Below are 18481 nucleotides of genomic sequence, written 5' to 3'. Positions count from 1 at the left end.
GTCACTGCTGCACCTGGTCTGCCTCTGAATTGCTGACCTGCCTATGGAAGGCTCCATATGCTGTCAGCACCAGTTCTTGGAGACATCAACTCCCATCCCTTCCTGCCCCCAAATGTCTATTTTCATGCAAAAGTTACAGTGCAAACATTTTTGGTGGATATATTTCCACACCCATAAATGTTAGCTATAACAATCTCCAGGTTGTTTATCAAGTGCCCAAAGCGATCTGGGGTGTCACTGTGTGGGGGCAGCATCAGAAGCGGGTGAGAGAGTTCTTTTTTTTTTCTTTTTCTTTTTTTTAATTCTGAAATGTCATTTGCATCCAGCTGTTGATATTTTGGAAATCTGCTGGACTTCGTTGCAAAATCCTAGGCAGCCAATGGCTGTACTTAAAGCAACAGCCTGTGAAATCCTGTGTTCTGCCTTGCTACATTCTTCTGTTAAGACTCTCTTAGCCTGCATAGCTTCTTTCCCTTCAAAAACTGACTTAAAAAACAAGACTGGACAAAACACTAGACAATGTACTGAAAGAAAAAATTGTACATTAGAGTCTAGAGGATGGACTGGATGATGTAGAAGGTCTTTTCTGTCTCCAAATTCTATGAGAAAGGGGACCCTGACCAGCATAGGGGATGCCACCTTGTTTATAAGCATCATTTTCAGGGTAAAATAAAAACATTGATAGGTGAGGCAGTTCTAGGTAGGATGTGCTCACTGCCCAGTTTGTAAAATCTTGTGGGGGACACACTCCCAACCACAACCATCGTCAACCCCAGCCCAAACTTTTGTTAAAGGGCAGGGACAGTTATAAAGGGCAGCATAATGTGGGTACTATCATAATACAACTATGAAGTATTAATGAAATGGCAAAGTACCCTGGCAACAGAGTAATGACATCACAGGCCATAGAAAATATGGTGGGATTTTCCACATTGTCCAGTAAGTAGGTATAGGAACCTAAAACTAGACAAGGACTTCATTCCTTTTGTGATTTCGCCCATCTAGTAGCTGAACTCATATACCCTGATTTTTACACACACAATGGTAAGTGCATTTGCACTCCTACTTTGCATGCTTAAGTGCCATGATTGTACACACTATCGATCCTTTATATTGAATTGCAGTGTTAATACAGAGAATGACTGTAAGGGATTTAGAGTAACAGCCGTGTTAGTCTGTCTTCGCAAAAAGAAAAGGAGTAACTTGTGGCACCTTTCTCTAAGTCTCTAAGGTGCCACAAGTACTCCTTTTCTTTTTGTAAGGGATTTGATCGCCTCACTGGCACTTACATGTTTCTACATACAACCAATGCTGAGCAGCAGTGGATCAGCACTTGGAGATACACGTATATTGAGAAAGTTAAATTAATGGATCAGAGTCCCAGCTGCAGCAGGGTGCGGCAGGGCAGGGGATGATTTTAGGTGCGGTGTCAAGGAAGTATTCACAGAAGGGCTTTGGCAATTGGAAGTGGGGAACTCATGCGATGGTGGGCTCACTAGCTTTGTGGGGAAGAGAGGATGAGAACATATGACAAGTCTGGTTGGAGAGCTTTAAGGTGCATAGCTGTTTAGCCAGTCTGCTGTCACTTGCACTGGGTTAGATTGCTGGTTTACAAAAACCAGCACCTATTTTGTAAAACCAATACCAAGTACCTGGAACCAGGGATATTTCATTTTCAGGGACTCATTTTCACCCTATTCTCTTGGGTTGCTGCAATGTATAATCACGTGCTGGTAGTGAGTAAAAGAGACAATAGAGATCTAGCGACCACACATACAGAAAAATACAAGGTAAAGTGGTTACACAAAAACCCTCCTGAGGTATTATACAAAGCAGAGAAGCAGAACATCCTGGCTGAACATAAATCCTGTTAGCCCTGAGTTTAGTTTATGATGCTTTTGCAGGACATCTGTGAGGGGAAAAAAGTAATTATAGAAGTATATGGTGCAGGATGCTTATAAGGTCCCTAAACTAGTGATAAAAGGAGGTATTTTATTTCCCTTTTACCCGGAATCAAAAATAACTAAAAAGCCCCATCCTCTATTTACCAAAGTGAAAACCCCCCAACCCTTTGAGGACAGGGATGGTTAAAAATGCCTCATTGATTTCATGTTGTTTTACATCCCCCAGAAGTAGAACCTTGCAGTGTGCCTTTTACCACAGCTGAACTCTGGGCAGGCATATAGGGGGAGGAGGAGAAAGGGGATGTGAAGTTTGCTGTGCAGTCCAGTAGATGAAAACACTACTGCTGTTTATAGAGGGAAACCCAGTTTGTCAGCCCAAATGAATTCCTTTGCTAATCCATGCAGGCTTCATGTTTTCCACCAGTCCCAGCCACTGTGAAGACTATCTTTAGGAGGCACAGTGTGTTTGGAAAGGAGCAGCTGGAAAGAGGAGGACGTTAATGCCAGCTTGGCAGGCTTTTTGGTATGGAAAAAGAGGAATGCTCTCTTGGGTCCCCCCACAAAATTAAAGCATATTCGTCCAGAGCAAAGTGATGCCAAGCACAACAAACAAAAACGGCTTTCCCCAAGCCTCCTGGGCAGCTTCCCTCCAAGGTTTCACAATGGTTTCCATAGAACTTGTTTTGCTATCATAACAAATTCAATCTACCCAGGCACTATGGCGCGCACTGTGTTCTGAAGACAAGAAAATTAATTTCCTGGCTTTTTGGCCTGCCAAGTCATTTTTGTCTAGGTGCCACAGACAGGGACTCCCCAGATAACTGGTGCATCTGCCTTTCAGCAAACTGTAACATTCAGCTTTTTAAAAGCCTCTTGCAATCTTTTAGTCTAAATACAGAGGAAAGACGAGTTAACTCTGCTGCAAGGGCTGAGAGGAGATGCTTTCCTTGGTTGAGCACTCCAATTCCTTGGCCTCAGATCATCCCAATTAAACCAAGCCAGCCTGTGTGCAATGTGTCTGTGTGCGGCAACATACATTTCCTGTAATAAACCAGCCTTCTACTGCATGTATCTCTCATTGCGTACATAAAGGAAATGAATGTCTCACTTTACTCACCACAATATTGTTGAAATGCTAGAAATTATTAAGGCCTAGTTGCGATTAAAGACTTGATTATTTGCACTGCTGAGCTGAGGTACTTTCTCTGAATGCACGCGAGGATAAGAAGTGTAGTGGAAGGTAACACACAGGGGAAACCCTCCTTGAGCATTTTAGCTGAGAGAGTCACGTTCCTCAAAGGTTTTAAATAGCCAAGATGTTTTCCTAAGTGTCAGACAAAATGGGGAAGCCAAAAGAACTGATTCAAACCAAACGACTTGAACCACCAGGCCCAGACCCTCAAAGGTATTTAGACTCCTAACTTCTGCTGAAATCAATGTAAGTTAGGAGGCTAAATAACTTTGAGGGTTTCGGCCCCAGAGTTTTGGGAAACTCTAGGTCTTGATCTCAACTATATGGCTAGCACCTAATTCTAGTTCAGAAATTCAATTCAGAGAAATTTGAATACGTATTTGAACTATCCAGATCTTATTGAAAAGTGTTGTAGAATTTAACAGGGATAAAAGAACTAGAGTATAGCTTACTCTAAAAATGACAGACTATAATGGAGAATGGGAGCCTTTGGATAGGTTCTTATTTTAACACCACCCTCTCTAACTGTTTTGCAGGAATATAAATATTAAGTCTGATAGGATTACTTTTTTAAAAAAAAACAGACAAAACAAACAAAACAATACTGCAAACACTATAGGAAGTTTCCTTTAACAAAATAAGTAATTAAGCTTTTGAGTTTTCCCTTGGGGGGAGACCTCTAGCATATCCAGCACTGAGCTGGGCATTTCATAAGACCAAGCAGTCTTGTGTGACAGCTTGTCAGATATGCCTGGTGGTCAGGAGGGTAATATCAGGAGACAGGTACTCTGGTGATAACATGGCACATCCACCCCCAGAAAGTATAGATGCACTGGGAGGCGGGGGGAGGAAGGAATTAACAAAACTTAAAAAACAAAAAGAAAAGGAGTACTTGTGGCACCTTAGAGACTAACCAATTTATTTGAGCATGAGCTTTCGTGAGCTACAGCTCACTTCATCGGATGCATGCCGTGGAAACTGCAGCAGACTTTATTTATACACAGAGAATATAAAAAAATACCTTCTCCCACCCCACTGTCCTGCTGGTAATAGCTTATCTAAAGTGATCATCAGGTGGGCCATTTCCAGCACAAATCCAGGTTTTCTCACCAGCAGGATAGTGAGTTTGTGTGTGTGGTTTTTGGGAGGGGGGGTGAGGGGGTGAGAGAACCTGGATTTGTGCAGGAAATGGCCCAACTTTATTATCATGCACATTGTGTAAAGAGTTGTCACTTTGGATGGGCTATCACCAGCAGGAGAGTGAATTTGTGTGGGGGGGTGGAGGGTGAGAAAACCTGGATTTGTGCTGGAAATGGCCCACCTGATGATCACTTTAGATAAGCTATTACCAGCAGGAGAGTGGGGTGGGAGGAGGTATTTTTTCATATTCTCTGTGTATAAATAAAGTCTGCTGCAGTTTCCACGGCATGCATCCGATGAAGTGAGCTGTAGCTCACGAAAGCTCATGCTCAAATAAATTGGTTAGTCTCTAAGGTGCCACAAGTACTCCTTTTCTTTTTCCGAATACAGACTAACACGGCTGTTACTCTGAAACCTGTTAAAAAACAAAGGAAACCTCCTATATTATCCTATATTTATTTTCTGATTTAGCCTGTATCTGAGTGAGGAATCAGATCACTTCTTATTTTAGCCAAGCCAATTTTCTTACCCCCTACTTTGCAGTCTCACCTGTGTCTGGAATGGATAGGGCTAATGTATAACATTATTTCTATAACTATTTCATTTCAAAAGAACTGCCTGGAGAGTCTCCAGTGTCACATGGGAACATGTTCTAGTCTGATAATTATTTACTTACACAAATACTGGACTAAATTTTCAAATATGGGTGCCTTTTAGTAACACTTGCTTTTTTGTGCGGCAACCCTTGCTATTATAAATGACAGCTGCGTGCCTCTGAAAAGTTAATTGCTCACACAACTAACCATTTTGATGGCTACCTGGAAATGAAGGTGTTAATACAACATCTATGGGCAGATTGGGTACAAAGGCAAATGTAGAGGATGTTACTTAGGTCAAATGGCTACAAATGCACAGAACTAGCCCTAGGCATTATTTGGTGCTATTTAAAATGAGACATTTGGGGCACCAGACAGCTTCCTTTCCAGTGGGCCTGTACCACTGTGGCTAGTGAGTCTGGTAAAGGCTGCCCAGGCAAGTGGAGTTCTTGTGAAATAACCAGTGCTATTATTGCTCATAATGACCAGATATTTAACCCAAGAAGGTTTTGAATGCCATAACTCTTCCACCACTGGCTCCTGGCTCATCCTTCTGGAGTGTCTCCCCTTCAGTTAGTCATGCTCGCTCTTTCAAAAGAAGCTTAGATACCACCTAAATAAACCAGCACAGATCGAGACATTGCAAATGTCATAAGAGTTATTCATATGTCTCACTATTTGTCCTACATTCGATTCAATTCATTCATGGATGATGAAGTCATTTTATCATTAAAAAAACCAAAAACCCAAACCAAACCAAACCTAACCACACTTTGGGGATCTTTGACTAGATTACTCTGGTACTGATGATCAGAGGGCGTGATTACAAGTTTATACTCCCCCTATTTCATTGCTTTTCTTTCTCTGGTCCAAATTAATTTGTGCATATTAAATGCAAAGTTCATGAGTCTTCATGCTAATTCAGGACTAATTCAAAGATAAGCATTATACATGGGTTTAGGTTGTCACAGATGTACAATTAACTTTCAAGTAATTTGGATTTTTCAGTAGGGCCTCAACCCAGTCTTCCCTGGTGCATGCACAATTTTTCATTCATGCAAATCGTGTGCACTTTGATCCACTAATAGCTGCTAATTTGCTCTAGTAGAATTGGCATGTGAAAATCACGTGTGTATACTATTGTCTGTGCTTCAAAGTTCATATACAAGTGTGCACAAAGGCAAATGTGCACATGGGTTGGTGGAGACAGCAAACTACAAATCTTTGCATTTTACTTTGAGGCAGTCTGCTAGTATAACGGTGAACACATATAAGGGCAAATTCTGCCCTCAACTGCAAACATACAGCACCCTTTAACATGCATGGGTGAAATCCTGGATGTGTTGAAGTCAATGACAATGCGTTCATCAACTTCAATTCAGCCAGGATTTTGCCCCATAGGAATTGTGTGTATGTAGCTGAAGATAGAATTTGGCCCATGCTTTCAAACTGGCGTGGAGTTTCAAAATTAAAAGTCCGTACTGGGCCATAGCTTAGCGGACTGGTTGGCTTAGAGCTTTCCTCCTGTGATATGGAGACTATTCGGTCAGATGCTCAGTGTACATTAGCATAGCACTACATTGCTAGTGAAATTCCTAGGAGAAACTTCAGTGGAGCTATACTGATTTATACCAGCTAAGGATATGTCCCTTGTACGACTAAAGTAGACCACCACTTTACTTTATCCCAAGGCCAGGGATAACAAAAGTTATTTCTATCTGACCTCTGGAAGACACAGCACAGAGACCACAGACTTAATGTGGCTAAGACTATAACACGGATCAGAAATGAACCATTAGCCAGAATGGGCAGGGATGGTGTCCCTAGCCTCTGTTTGCCAGAAGGTGGGAATGGGTGATAGGGGATGGATCACTTGACGATTGCCTGTTCTGTTCATTCCCTCTGGGGCACCTGGCATTGGCCACTGTCAGAAGACAGGATACTGGGCTAGATGGACCTTTGGTCTGACCCAGTATGGCCATTCTTATGTACCAGAGAGACTATAGTATGTGTATTAGAGGCGGGCACACACACCAGAATTTGTTTTTGATTTTGAATGCCCCAAAGATGTATTGGGGGAGGGGGTTGGTTGTGACCCCACCTGTGAAATTTGCATCTGGATTTACCCAGATTTCAAACACTTGCAAAACTGGAGTTTGGACTTTTGATTCTGACTCATCACTGTGATTTATCTATTTTAGGTTACCTGTTACCTTCCCCTTATTTCTTCTTTGTTAACCTTAAAAATAATATATTATAAAATGAGAAACAAGGAGTATGAAAGTCAGCAGCCTGATACAAATTACTGAGATGTAAATCAGCAGGGTAAGGATGTTCAGTCATTTTCTCCCCCATCTCTGACTGCTGCTGGGTTGGCCCAAGATGTGCTGCTTGCTTTTTCAAATCACTGAAGCCAAAGATGTAAAAGACCTTTCAGGTCATCAATGCAAAATTGTCCCTACAGTGTTTCTTCTAGAATACTTGTCCAGTCTGATTTTAAAGTTTCTCTAGAAACATACAGCATTGAAATTAGAGCATAAAAGTGTGTCGGAACTGGTGAGTAAGCGGTCCTATAAAACAGTCTGTGAGAGTAAGCTCATAGCAGCTTCTGCTATGGACAGAAAAAGGGCTCTCACCCTTGAGAGCTTTCTTAAGAAAACTGACTTGCAAATGGGTGGAAAATTCAGATGATTCATCACCAGTTTTCTTTTTTTAAAAGCACAGTGGTCAGTAAAAAAAAGTTTTTATGTGAGACAAATTATGATGACCAGGTGGAAGAAAACTATATTTTAAATGCCTCATCCATAAGGCTTCATTTGTATTAGAAAAGGCCCATCTTTCCAATGTGTTAAGAATGAACGATCATGCCCCAAATGAGATTGGCTACAAATCATGCAATTTTAAAAGTAATACAGTTGGGGTTGTTTTTATTTGCCTCTCGGTTTCTGAACCTTTGCGGTTCATGTTTCCAAGTTTTGTTCCACAACTACAAAGGCTTGAAACTTACTTAAAACAAACAAACAAACAAATAAAAGCTGATATTCTGACTCCAGGCACTGGGTCCTGGAAAAACATGAAATATTGCAGAACTCACAATAAAATTGCAAGAGCTGGCAATACAGTTGCGCTATGCATAAGGCCTTGGATACTGATTATTTGGTTACGTTAACACGAAAATGAAGGTACTGATTACAAGGGAGTGAGAGCTGGATGTACTCGCAGAACAATGACATACATGAAAGACTCATGTGCTGGGGTCATAAGGAAAAGGACAAATCCGCCACACAATTACAGCCAGTGGATTGCATTAGCCTTGTCAGAAGTACATGGCCATTAGGATCAATTTTTTCAAAAGGCAGAGATTTGGGTCCTTAGCTAAGAAACATGTGCAAAGCTCATGTGATTATTGCCAATGTGACCATCAGAGGCGGTGTGTGCATAAATAGCTAGTGAGGCACCTAGGGAGAAATTACCCCTGTGCATCACTTAGGCGTCGTTTACACTTAAAGGTGTTGGCAGTTTAGCTATGCTGGTATAGTTAAACCAGTAGAGACATCCTAGTGTAGACACAATTATATTGGTATAAAAGTACTTCTACCAACATAGCTTCTCTGGTTTCCCTGAACAGACATAAGCTATGCAGATACAAGCACTTTTATACCAATATAACTGCATCTAGGGCTTAATAGCAATGTCAGCAAAAGAAATCACACACCCCTAATCAACATAACCAGGTGGTAAAACTTCTAAAAGTGTAGACCAAGCTTCACAGCCCCTTTCTCAGGGCTTACATGGTGAAGGGGGCACTATATGGGCCCGGTGCAGAGAGCACTGTCTGGGTGCTGTGCACAGTGATGTAGTTCACCCAAGCAGCAATTTGTTCATACATTTACCTGCTTTGCATGTGCACTTACAGTAACTGCAGGCATGGCCATGCACACAGATTTTTATCATGCCTTTTATAAATTTGGCCTTTGGGGAAATATTTCAGTTAAAAATAGTAAAGATTTTGATTTAATTAAAATAATCTTTGCACAAGCAACCTAGCAGCCCCTCTGCATATAATGAGCTATTAGGGAGGAGGAAAACTTTTGATATATTTTAACGTTATGTTTACACGCTTTACACCCTGACATGTGGTACAGTCTAGTGGATCGCACAGAGAACTGGGAATTAGCACTCCTTGTTCTATTTTCACTTTTGCCAATGACTTCCTGTATGAGCTTGGGCAAGTCACGTAACCACTGTGTGTCTCAGTTTACCAATCTGTGTCATGCAGACAATAACACTCATCTGCCTCCCTAGCTAGTAGTGTAAGGCATAATTCATTAGTGTGTCTCTCCCTAGAGTGAAAGGTGTCCCAGACGTGACAAGTACTGTGGTTATCCCTTTAATTTGAAAGTTCTGTGCGAATTGAGCAAGTAAAAGTAAATATATGGCCTATTTTGGCAAGTGTCTTCCAGCAGATGGACATCTAATGATGTTCCTATGGTCTTCTTTATAGGAGCTGTCTGCTGCCCGTGATTCAGACTGTCTATGGAATGCAATGAGTGTAAAGTAAGTGGACAACAAGTCTGGGAATGGACTTTATTGTGGTTTAGAAGCTTTCAGTTCCCAAATGCATGAACACATTCCTTTTTCAAGTTATTGTTTTCCAGGATTTCAAAATTACAATCGAAAGTTGTTTCATGCCATCTGGAAGCTGACTCCTTGGTGCTGATAATCGTCATCTAGTTTAGTCTCCAAACAAGCTTGTCTTCCACCAGCAAGTAGATGGGATTTTTTCTTGTCTTGGTGCACCAGTTGTCTGAGAGGCCCTACCCACAAACACAGTGAGCGTATATATACCTCTACGTGACTATCCGTTCTCCACAGTCTGCGTGCTCTCTTAATGGACTTTGCATGTTCTTCTGAACAGGAAATGCTTTGTCAGAAACTTGCCTGTGGGCATTGTGCTGCACCAATTAAAGATTCCTGAACTCAAGAACAAAGGGATGCTAGTGGAACTATGCTTTTAATCACTTGGTTCATTTTTTTCCTTCCTCCACAGCTGATTTTGGATGTATGGCGTGTTTTTTGTTTGTTGTTTTATTTTGGTTTGGTTTTTTTGGATAGCTACTCAGGAATGCTGCTAGGGAAACATCTTCATTTTTACATATGCAGAGAGGATGTCAGGCTACTTATGCAAAGGTTACTTGAATACAATAAAAATATTTACTATTTTTAATTGTAATATTGCCTTGAGTGCCAAAAATGTTTAGAATTGGAGTTCCTGGGGTTCGTACACATGTGAAAAAATGCTTGGGCTTTTGTGGTCTTGTTTTGTTTCAAGAGGCCTGTGAAAAATCAGGTGTGAGCCAACCATGACAATAATAATACCTGGCACTTAGCCAAGTAAATGCCACCTTTTCCCCAAGGATTCTTGTGCATTTTACTAACATGCGTCAACTTGGCCTCCCAACACCTCCTGTGAGGTAGGATAACTATTAGGATACATTTTTACATAAGGGTACACCAAAGCCCAGAGTGGTTAGGTGACTTGACTTTTTCTTGTCCCTGGCAGAGTTGAGAATAGAATGCAGGAGTCCTGCCTCCCATTGTTATGTTCTTTCCACCTCTTTTTAATAGATATTAAGCTCTTGAAGGCAGGGACCATCTTTCTGCTCTGAATAAGCAGAATAAGTAATAATAATAATAATTAGTAAAATATATGGGGTGCAGTGGAACCAAAACATAGAATAGTGACCTCAACTGAGACCAAGTGGATAATGCTCAGTAGTAAGAGCTATAGGACCAGCATCAGATTGGCTAATGCATAGACTTGCTTTAATCCAGGTGAAATTGTTTGGAGAATGTACAGGCTCTACTCGGAGTCCACTGAATCTGTGACCACACCTTCTATGAAAAGTAGTTCTAATCATAAACAGAAAGTGGCTTTTTTGATGCAAATGTTTTCTCTACTCAAACCACAGCCCTACAAAATACAAATTCACTACCTTCTATAATGTGAGAAAACAGAAAGAGAAAAAGGCATTTTTCTCCCTCAACTATAGGCTCCTTTGTGATTTTGCCCAACACTCATAGGTGGAAAAAGAGAGAGCTAAAACCAAACTGTAACGTAAGCATAGGAGACCATGTTCTGTGCAGCCTGAAGTTGAAAGAAACAGTGTGACTCACAGAGATAGCTTCACTGAATCCAGTCAAAGGGCTAGATCCTTGGCCCCAGGTAAGTTTTCTGTGCTACTGCAGTAGCGTGAAGGGGACTTTAAGCTGCCTTAATCATGCAGCTAAGGTTCCCCTTGTGCGGGGGAATCCCCAGCTGACATAAAGCTGACATCGCTGGCTTTAGGCCACGTGCTCCTTTACCCGCAGCAGAGGGGGCTGGAGAGGGCAGAGCTGGAGCTCAGTGAGCTGTGATAATTCTGGCCCACAAGAAAGGTCCAATGAAGACTGCTCCAGCTGGAATAAATCAGAGCAGCCCTGTGCCCTGCAACTAACTGCAAGTCCTTCCTCTTCTTTCCTCCCATATAGATATAATCCTCACCTTCCCTAAATACTGCTTCTTGCCCTGAAACACAGCCAGGGCCTTGCACAGGAGCACAGCAGGCCCAAGCCTGCATTGGAGAAGTGCAAGAAGCCTCCCCATTTGCCCCGCCATCGGTGAGTCCTGATGCTCTGAACGTACAAAATGTCTGGGGTCAGATGCAGCCACAGTATGGGCTGGCACCACGGTTGCAGTCCCGTCCAGTGGGTGGTACAGCGGCTGCACTATGCGGGTGCTCCAGGAAGCACTGTGTTTTCTTGAGATACGCTCCCTCCCACAGCATCTCCCGAAGGAGGGCTGCTTTGCATTGGGCGCCCAGTGGAAGCCTGTGGCTAACGGTACAACCTGGTTCATTATTAGTAAGAGAGAAAACAAGAGATGCACACACACTTCAACTGCTGGACGAGTCCTGGGGACCCTGTAAGGCCTGGTAACTTTCTCAGAGTGGGCGGAAGCATGCAATAGAATAATTTCCTAAGCATCTGGTGACACTTTTGTGTCATGCTGAACAAAGATAAGTAGAATCATCCTGAAGTGTCAATAATCAGAATAAAAATCTCATTTGGGCGACAATTACTGTGGTGTGTGGCAGAACCCACAGAGAGTAATATCCTGGTCTTAGTGAAGGTGAGTGAAAGTCCTAGGTCATTTATATGTATCACAAGGTGCAGGTTGCAATTTCAGTTCTACTGAAACATCCGTTTCAAGTGCAGTTTTTCTGTGAAGTAACTTTGCTATAAAAGGGCTCCACGGAACTGCAAGTCTGATGAACTGCGGGAGTTGTGCCTACCGCCTTCCTTCCCACTGCTCTTCTAATTACTGACACACTGAAAATAATTCAGCTATATTGCAGCAGAGAGGCTATTTTGTGGTTTTGAGATGTGGTTAGATAGTTGCCATCTGAATGACAAACATATTTCTTTGTGAAGTAAAAAAACATGTAACTTACGTATTCTCAGGCTGGAAAATCAATACCACTTTGGAGAGCAGCTACATATTTATTTACTTATTTAAGGCCAGATTCTACCACCTTTATTTACTCCCACTGAGTCTGTCTAAGGTAGTTTTGTGGCCACTATTTCTGTAGTATCTGAGTGCCTCACAATCATCAACATATTGATGTCAGTACCCCCTCACCAGGGTATTGTGATTTTTCCATTTTACAGATGGAGAATTGAAGCACACAGAGGCTAAATGACTTGCCCAAGGTCACACAGGAGCTCTGTGCAATTGCAGGTACTTGAATCTTTGTAGGCTAGTTCCCTAGCAACTGTGCCTTCCTTTTTGTACCCTAGATTTAGAGACTTCTGTGCCTAGTGGCACATGGGGCAATCCACTTTGCCCACTGCTGTCTATCCAGAGCAAGATGTTTGATTCCACTGGAAGTTGTCTCTGTGATGGCAGCATCCTTTTCAATTATCCTGCGCTAGGTCATTCTTTGTCCTCCCCACCTTCTCTTTCTTCCAGGTGGAATCCAATCTAAGATGTATCTTGTGCTTCTAACACAGAGTAGCATGGGGGAAATGGTTGAAACAGGTCCAAATCTGAACCCTGGATAAAATCTCCCTGAAGAGCTGGACAGACTTAATTCAGACAACATCCAACTCAAGTTATCTCCATCTGTTTTCCATTTCCAAACAGAACCTAAACTGCTGGATAGCTTTGTTCTATGCTCCCTTTAAATAATGTTATGGAAGGACAAGAAGTTTGGTGGTTCTGTCAGCCCTTGCCTGTGAGACTAAGGAAGCTGAGAAGAAGATGGAAGTGAATGGCAGTGGATTGGAAAGGTAGTTAGTGGAAGTGTAACACCGACAAAACCCGGTTGCCAGTGGGTGGGATCGAACCTGGGACCTCTGAAGCTTAGTGCCTGAGCCTCTAGTGCATGAGCTAAAAACCAACTGGCTGTTAGCTAAGGCTGTAGGGCAGACTCATTTAATTCTCTCCTTAAGTGGACTCAGTGCCACTAGATGAGACAGAACACCACACCCAGAAGGTGTGTGGGTTACACAAGCCAGCTGACCTCTTGTTGTAAGGTGGCACACACAAGTGGAACTATCATAGGAAGGCATCACTGATGAGTATGTGTAGCATTTGGGCACAGGAAGTGGCAATATTGTTTGGAGGTGGAACAAGAATCATATTTTAAAAGTAAGATGAAAAGGAAGGGCTACGTGGATTGCTCTAATAGTATGTGTCAGCGGCAGGGGTCCTTGGAGCCGAGAGTGCACTGGGCAAAGAAAGAGTCATGATCTCAAAAAGAAGAAAAGCTGCTTTTTAGCTGCAGAGATGGGAGGAGAATTACTACAGGAAGACAACATAACGGACCTGGCAGCAGAAACACAATAAGAGGGCCAGAAGAAAAAAAGAGAAATAATATTAATAATAATAATAATTGTACCCTGTATTTCTCTGGTTGCTTCCAAGATTGTTCAAACATTAATGAACACTATAGCCCTGTGTGGCAGTAGTTGTTATCTCCCATTGAACAGATGAGGAACCGATGGGGCAGGATTTGCCCAAGGTCACACAGGAACTTCATGTCAGAGCTGAGAATAGATTCTTAGTTCCCTGAATTGCAAGACTTTGCATTAACCACAAGAGCAAGGGACTTGGAGACAGAGAGGAGAGGGAAGGATGCAACTGTAATACAAAAAAAACCCCAAACCAAACCAAAAACCCCACCAATCCTGGCGTGTCAGCAGAAATCTAGAGAGAGAAGAACAGGATGAAGGACTAGAAGGAGAAAGATGGGGAAGGGGAAGAAAAGAGAAGGGAAGCAAGAAACACCAAAACAACCATGGTCTTAGTAGTAACTATGCAGAAGTAGTCAGCTATAGCACAATACAACCATCCAGCTGGTTAAACCTAACCATGGGAAGGGAGAGACAAGGTGGGTGAGGTCATATCTTTTATTGGACCCAACTTCTCTTGGTGAAAGAGATAAGCTTTGGAGCTACACAGAGCTCTTCTTCAGGTCTGGGAAAGGTACTCAGAGTATCACAACTAAATACAAGGTGGAACTAGCCATGGGAATGATCATCTAAGCATCTACCTGATAAGTATCACAGCAAGATTAATCACCTCTTATAATCTCAGGAGATCGATTCAGCCAGAGGGACTTGTCAAACTTACATAATTGTATTGATCTGGGTTTCTTTTAATACTATAAAGTGCAAAAATAAATTTTCTAGTTAGCAAAATGTGGTTTTTGTTATATTCTGAATCACTTTTCCCCATGGAAAAGCAAAGTGGTTTTCAAGACCTGAACATTTTGGAATCATGTGTTTTGCAAAGTAAAGCATAACTACCCCAAGGGCTCCTTCTTAATAAAGTAAACATGTAGGGAAGGGAAATACTAGTGTGAATAGTTCCCCATAGTCCATCTTGGGCATAATACCTTATAATTAATCTGAGAATTCTGAAAATTCAGATGATTGAGAGCTGACCTCTAGTTTTGACCTACAATGTGCAATATCATGATAATTTGTGCATACTTAATATTTCCATTCCATGGATGGATGTGGCCTCTAGCCTAAAAAATAGCTGAAAGAACCCTCTGAATAAGAATACAGTTTATGCTAAGGATTTTAAGGGCTCCAATGAGCTATTATGATTTAAACAGGTAAATAAAATGTGTCCAAATGTCAGACCAAAGCAGCTCTTTTACCCTGTTGTGTCACTTGCAAAATTTCTCCATAGAAAAGGGTTCTGTTCTGTAGTCCTGACTCAGACACAACTCCCACAAACAACTAACTTTGAGCAATATTGTATGCTCAGGGGGCATGCAATTTTTTTCATGCTTTTCCGAGACAAAGGCACCTATTGTGAATGTAGGCACTAATATCCCATAGAGTTCAGTGGAACGTTAGTATACAGACCAGCAGCCAACCTGATGACAAAGATGTTCAAACAGAAGCCTGGAATTTCATTCCCAACTCACTGCCAGTCTTTCACTTGCACCCCCTGTTTTATAACACATGCTTTGAGGTACACTGTGCACCATTCTGATGCACTCATGGTATAGTTGGGCATTACAGACGTGATCCAAAGCCCACTGAAGTCTTTCTTTTAACTTCAGTGGGTTCTGGAACAGGCCCAAAGTTCATCAGACTTAACTTTGAATTTCTTTATTTTTTCATTTGTATTGCAACCATGAGATTTTTTTGTGTGTGTCCAATATTTATAGAAAGGAGGAAGAATCTCTGATGCCCTAATATTAAAAGAATGTTAAGACACAGTGGCCACTTCTATTACAGAGAAAAATTACCTCGCGCTGTTATAATGCTGCTTTCGCTGAGCAGTCCCTGGCTTTTGCTTACTTTATTTATTTCAGGTCCAAAAAATACTAGCAAAATTCTCTCTGCAGACAAAGATCATTTTATATTTGTAAGAACTGCCCCAGAATGATTGCTGTAATGGGGCCAAGATGACATCAACTGCTATGGCTGAATGAAGAAGCTCAAACATTTCAAATACAGACTACATTAAGAAGGAAAAAAGTGTGTCTGTGAGGGGTGGGGAATAGAAACCTGTTCTGCCCGCAGCAAGCAGCCATGATGATCATATCAGATAAATGTGTCCTCAAATACTCAGTACCTCTAGGTTCACAGAGGAAAACTGACAGGGCTAGAATTTCAAAATCTATACCTGTATAACTGTGCATGAAAGATCACTAAGTATTGTTTGCCTAATTTATACGTCGATTGTCAGAATTGCACGTGCACACGCATGGGACCAAAATTAGCAATTTGCACAGGTAATACTTGGATTGTGAGTGCAGTCACAGTAACAGCACATGAAAATTAGGTGTGCATTTTACATACACAATTACACAATCCAGCCCACTCCACTTATATGCAGCATTCTAATCAAGGGCTTGTGCTCCCATGGAAGTAAACATGGGTTTTGCTACTAACTTTAATAGGAACAGGATCTAGCCCCCAAGCCTTAGCTTTATATTTTTTGCCTGCTATGAAATAGTACTAATGTTTAACAAAACAACCAATCAACCCGTTTGCCAATAACTCTTATCTACCTAAGGATAAGCAGGATATATTCAAACAAGGCTTTACTTTTGCTTTTATTCACTGCTAACAGCTAAATCTACTGGGCTCACAACAAAGAAATGACATTGTTTTACTAATCAATGTACTACTGTTCATCTAGAACATCTGCAATAGTTTTGCCTGCAGCACTACCCCATTCATTATGTATCTTCATGGACTGTTCAATTAGGCTTTTTAAAAATGTATTTATTAAATGTATAAAAGGGTTTTACATTGTGGAATTTGCATTGATATAAATAATTTTTAAAAAAACCCACTTTTTGTCGGTTTCTCCATTTTCAACTAACGTTTGGCAAGTGGAAAAAAAATTAGAAACAGTTTAAAACCTGACAGCTCACCCCGTGACTTAAAGACAGAGGTTTTCTATGGACTGTGGAAATGCTTCATTTTTTTGTGTTGCTATCTACCAAAAATGCAGCTGATGAAAGGCTCTTACATTAAGAAAATATAAAACTTTACAAGGGATGGGTTCTCACCCTGTCAAGAAGGAGGCCACATTATTTTTGTACAGAGGACCAGATGGAATTATATGTAATAAAAAGACAGTGCTGCTTACCATCATCCAGATATGCCTGGTCCAGGTTCTGTTCCTGTTTAATAGTGACTCCGGCTGGTAACACTTCTTTCTGATCACTAACGGGTGGTCCATTTTTTGCTGCTCTCGGGCTTGTGGCTGTCTGCTGCTGAATCACGGTAGGATATGAACTTGGACTTATCCTTTGTGCTTGACTGACCTGAGGCTGGCTGGGTCTTGCTACATTAGAGGTAAAATTTTCACAGCACATGATATGCTGGAATTCTTGATGACTTCCACACCTCAGCTGCTGATTGGTTGGAGAATAGTGTATCACGGGAGAAGATTGTTGACTGCTTGGAGAGTGGTGGAGCACAGCTGAGGTTTGGCCTGGGGAACCAGCATGTACCAGCACTGACCTGTGTGCATCTGAAATGGAAACCTGTGTGGCCATCAAACTGGATTGCTGGTAGCCTAGTTGGCTAGGACTGAGACTTTTGCTTCTTTGGTATATTACAGCTGCTGGATTCTGTTGATGATATCGAGAATCAGTAGAAGATAGGCCTGAACGCAACTGCTGGCAGGAAGCCATAGTGGCCACAAGACAGGAAGGGGATTCGGTGACCATTGTGTGCTGTGAATAGTAAGGCTGTGTTACTGTTCCCAGACCACTGTGTACTGTATTGCAGATTAAAGCTGGATCATAGTCATCAATGGGCTCTGTTTTGATTGATGGTACTAGAATAAAGCATGCAAAGGACATTATTCTTAACGAGCAACTGAGACACAACGATTTTTTTCCCCTGGCACTAAGAAGAGACCTAAATCATTGTGAGAGTGTGTGTGGGTGAGTGCACTCTCCACAAGGGCACTACAGGTAGTAAATTGCTTGAGTGCAATCATGGGAGAATCTCTCGTGAAAGCACTTAGCGTTAGGATGGACAAAAACTTTACCCAAAACTTAAACCTCATATTTCTCAAGGTTCAAACATTCAGATGAGCTTATTATTTTTATTGCTGTGATTTTAATTCATTTTTGTCTCAGTTCTGCAATTTCTAGTTCTAGGTGAAACCCAAAGCAAAACTACAAAGAAACCAGGAGAGAGGCATTCCTCATAGCACTTCTGGCCCCAATGGAAAACGGAATTAATAGACAGTTTCTGAGACGTGCTGATATCGCAAGATTTGCAGCCCTGTTTTCCAGTCCAAGAGATTAATTAGAGATCCAAAGGAACAGACTAGGCTTGACCATTTTTTAACGCTGTCTTCGAGACCCAATCTTTTTGCATAAGTCTTCCCCAGTAACAACGGCCGACATCATCAATAAAAGGAGAATAAACTCCCATTTGTAAAAGTCGACTGAATCTTAATGTTGTGGGAAAAGAAGGGTTTTTTGCAGGCAAATAATGCAATTTTTACTTCTTGTAACCATCCCTACATCTTAATGCCCTGAATCTTAGTGCAGATAAGATTCCGGGCATACCAGGCAGACTGGACAACAGTTATATAGACAGTAAAAACAACA

General features: G+C 41.6%; 1 protein-coding gene and 1 long non-coding RNA gene across 8 annotated transcripts in view; one reads left to right on the top strand and one right to left on the bottom strand.

Moving 5' to 3' along the window:
• LOC125622355 (uncharacterized) overlaps positions 1–10027 on the top strand; it is a 31390-nt gene extending 21363 nt beyond the window's left edge. For both annotated transcript variants that reach the window (XR_007352717.2, XR_012664696.1), the window contains exons 3-4: positions 9337–9389; positions 9491–10027. This is a non-coding gene — a long non-coding RNA (uncharacterized LOC125622355). The remainder of the gene's footprint in view (positions 1–9336; positions 9390–9490) is intronic.
• The window catches only part of NFATC2 (nuclear factor of activated T cells 2), a 135585-nt gene that overhangs the window by 28091 nt on the left and 89013 nt on the right, over positions 1–18481 (bottom strand). For 5 of the 6 annotated variants that reach the window (XM_075118766.1, XM_048820353.2, XM_075118767.1 and 2 more), the window contains exon 9: positions 16999–17694. In XM_075118766.1, the coding sequence (XP_074974867.1) occupies positions 16999–17694 (696 nt within the window). Of the gene's footprint in view, positions 1–9720; positions 9807–16998; positions 17695–18481 lie in introns of those variants that run through there. The other variant, XM_048820354.2, reaches the window with a different exon arrangement.

The sequence above is a fragment of the Caretta caretta genome, chromosome 13 (genome assembly GCF_965140235.1).
Source record: "Caretta caretta isolate rCarCar2 chromosome 13, rCarCar1.hap1, whole genome shotgun sequence".
Lineage (NCBI taxonomy): Eukaryota > Metazoa > Chordata > Testudines > Cheloniidae > Caretta > Caretta caretta.
Note: the sequence above shows the minus strand (reverse complement) of the source record. Positions and strands in the feature narration are given on the sequence as shown.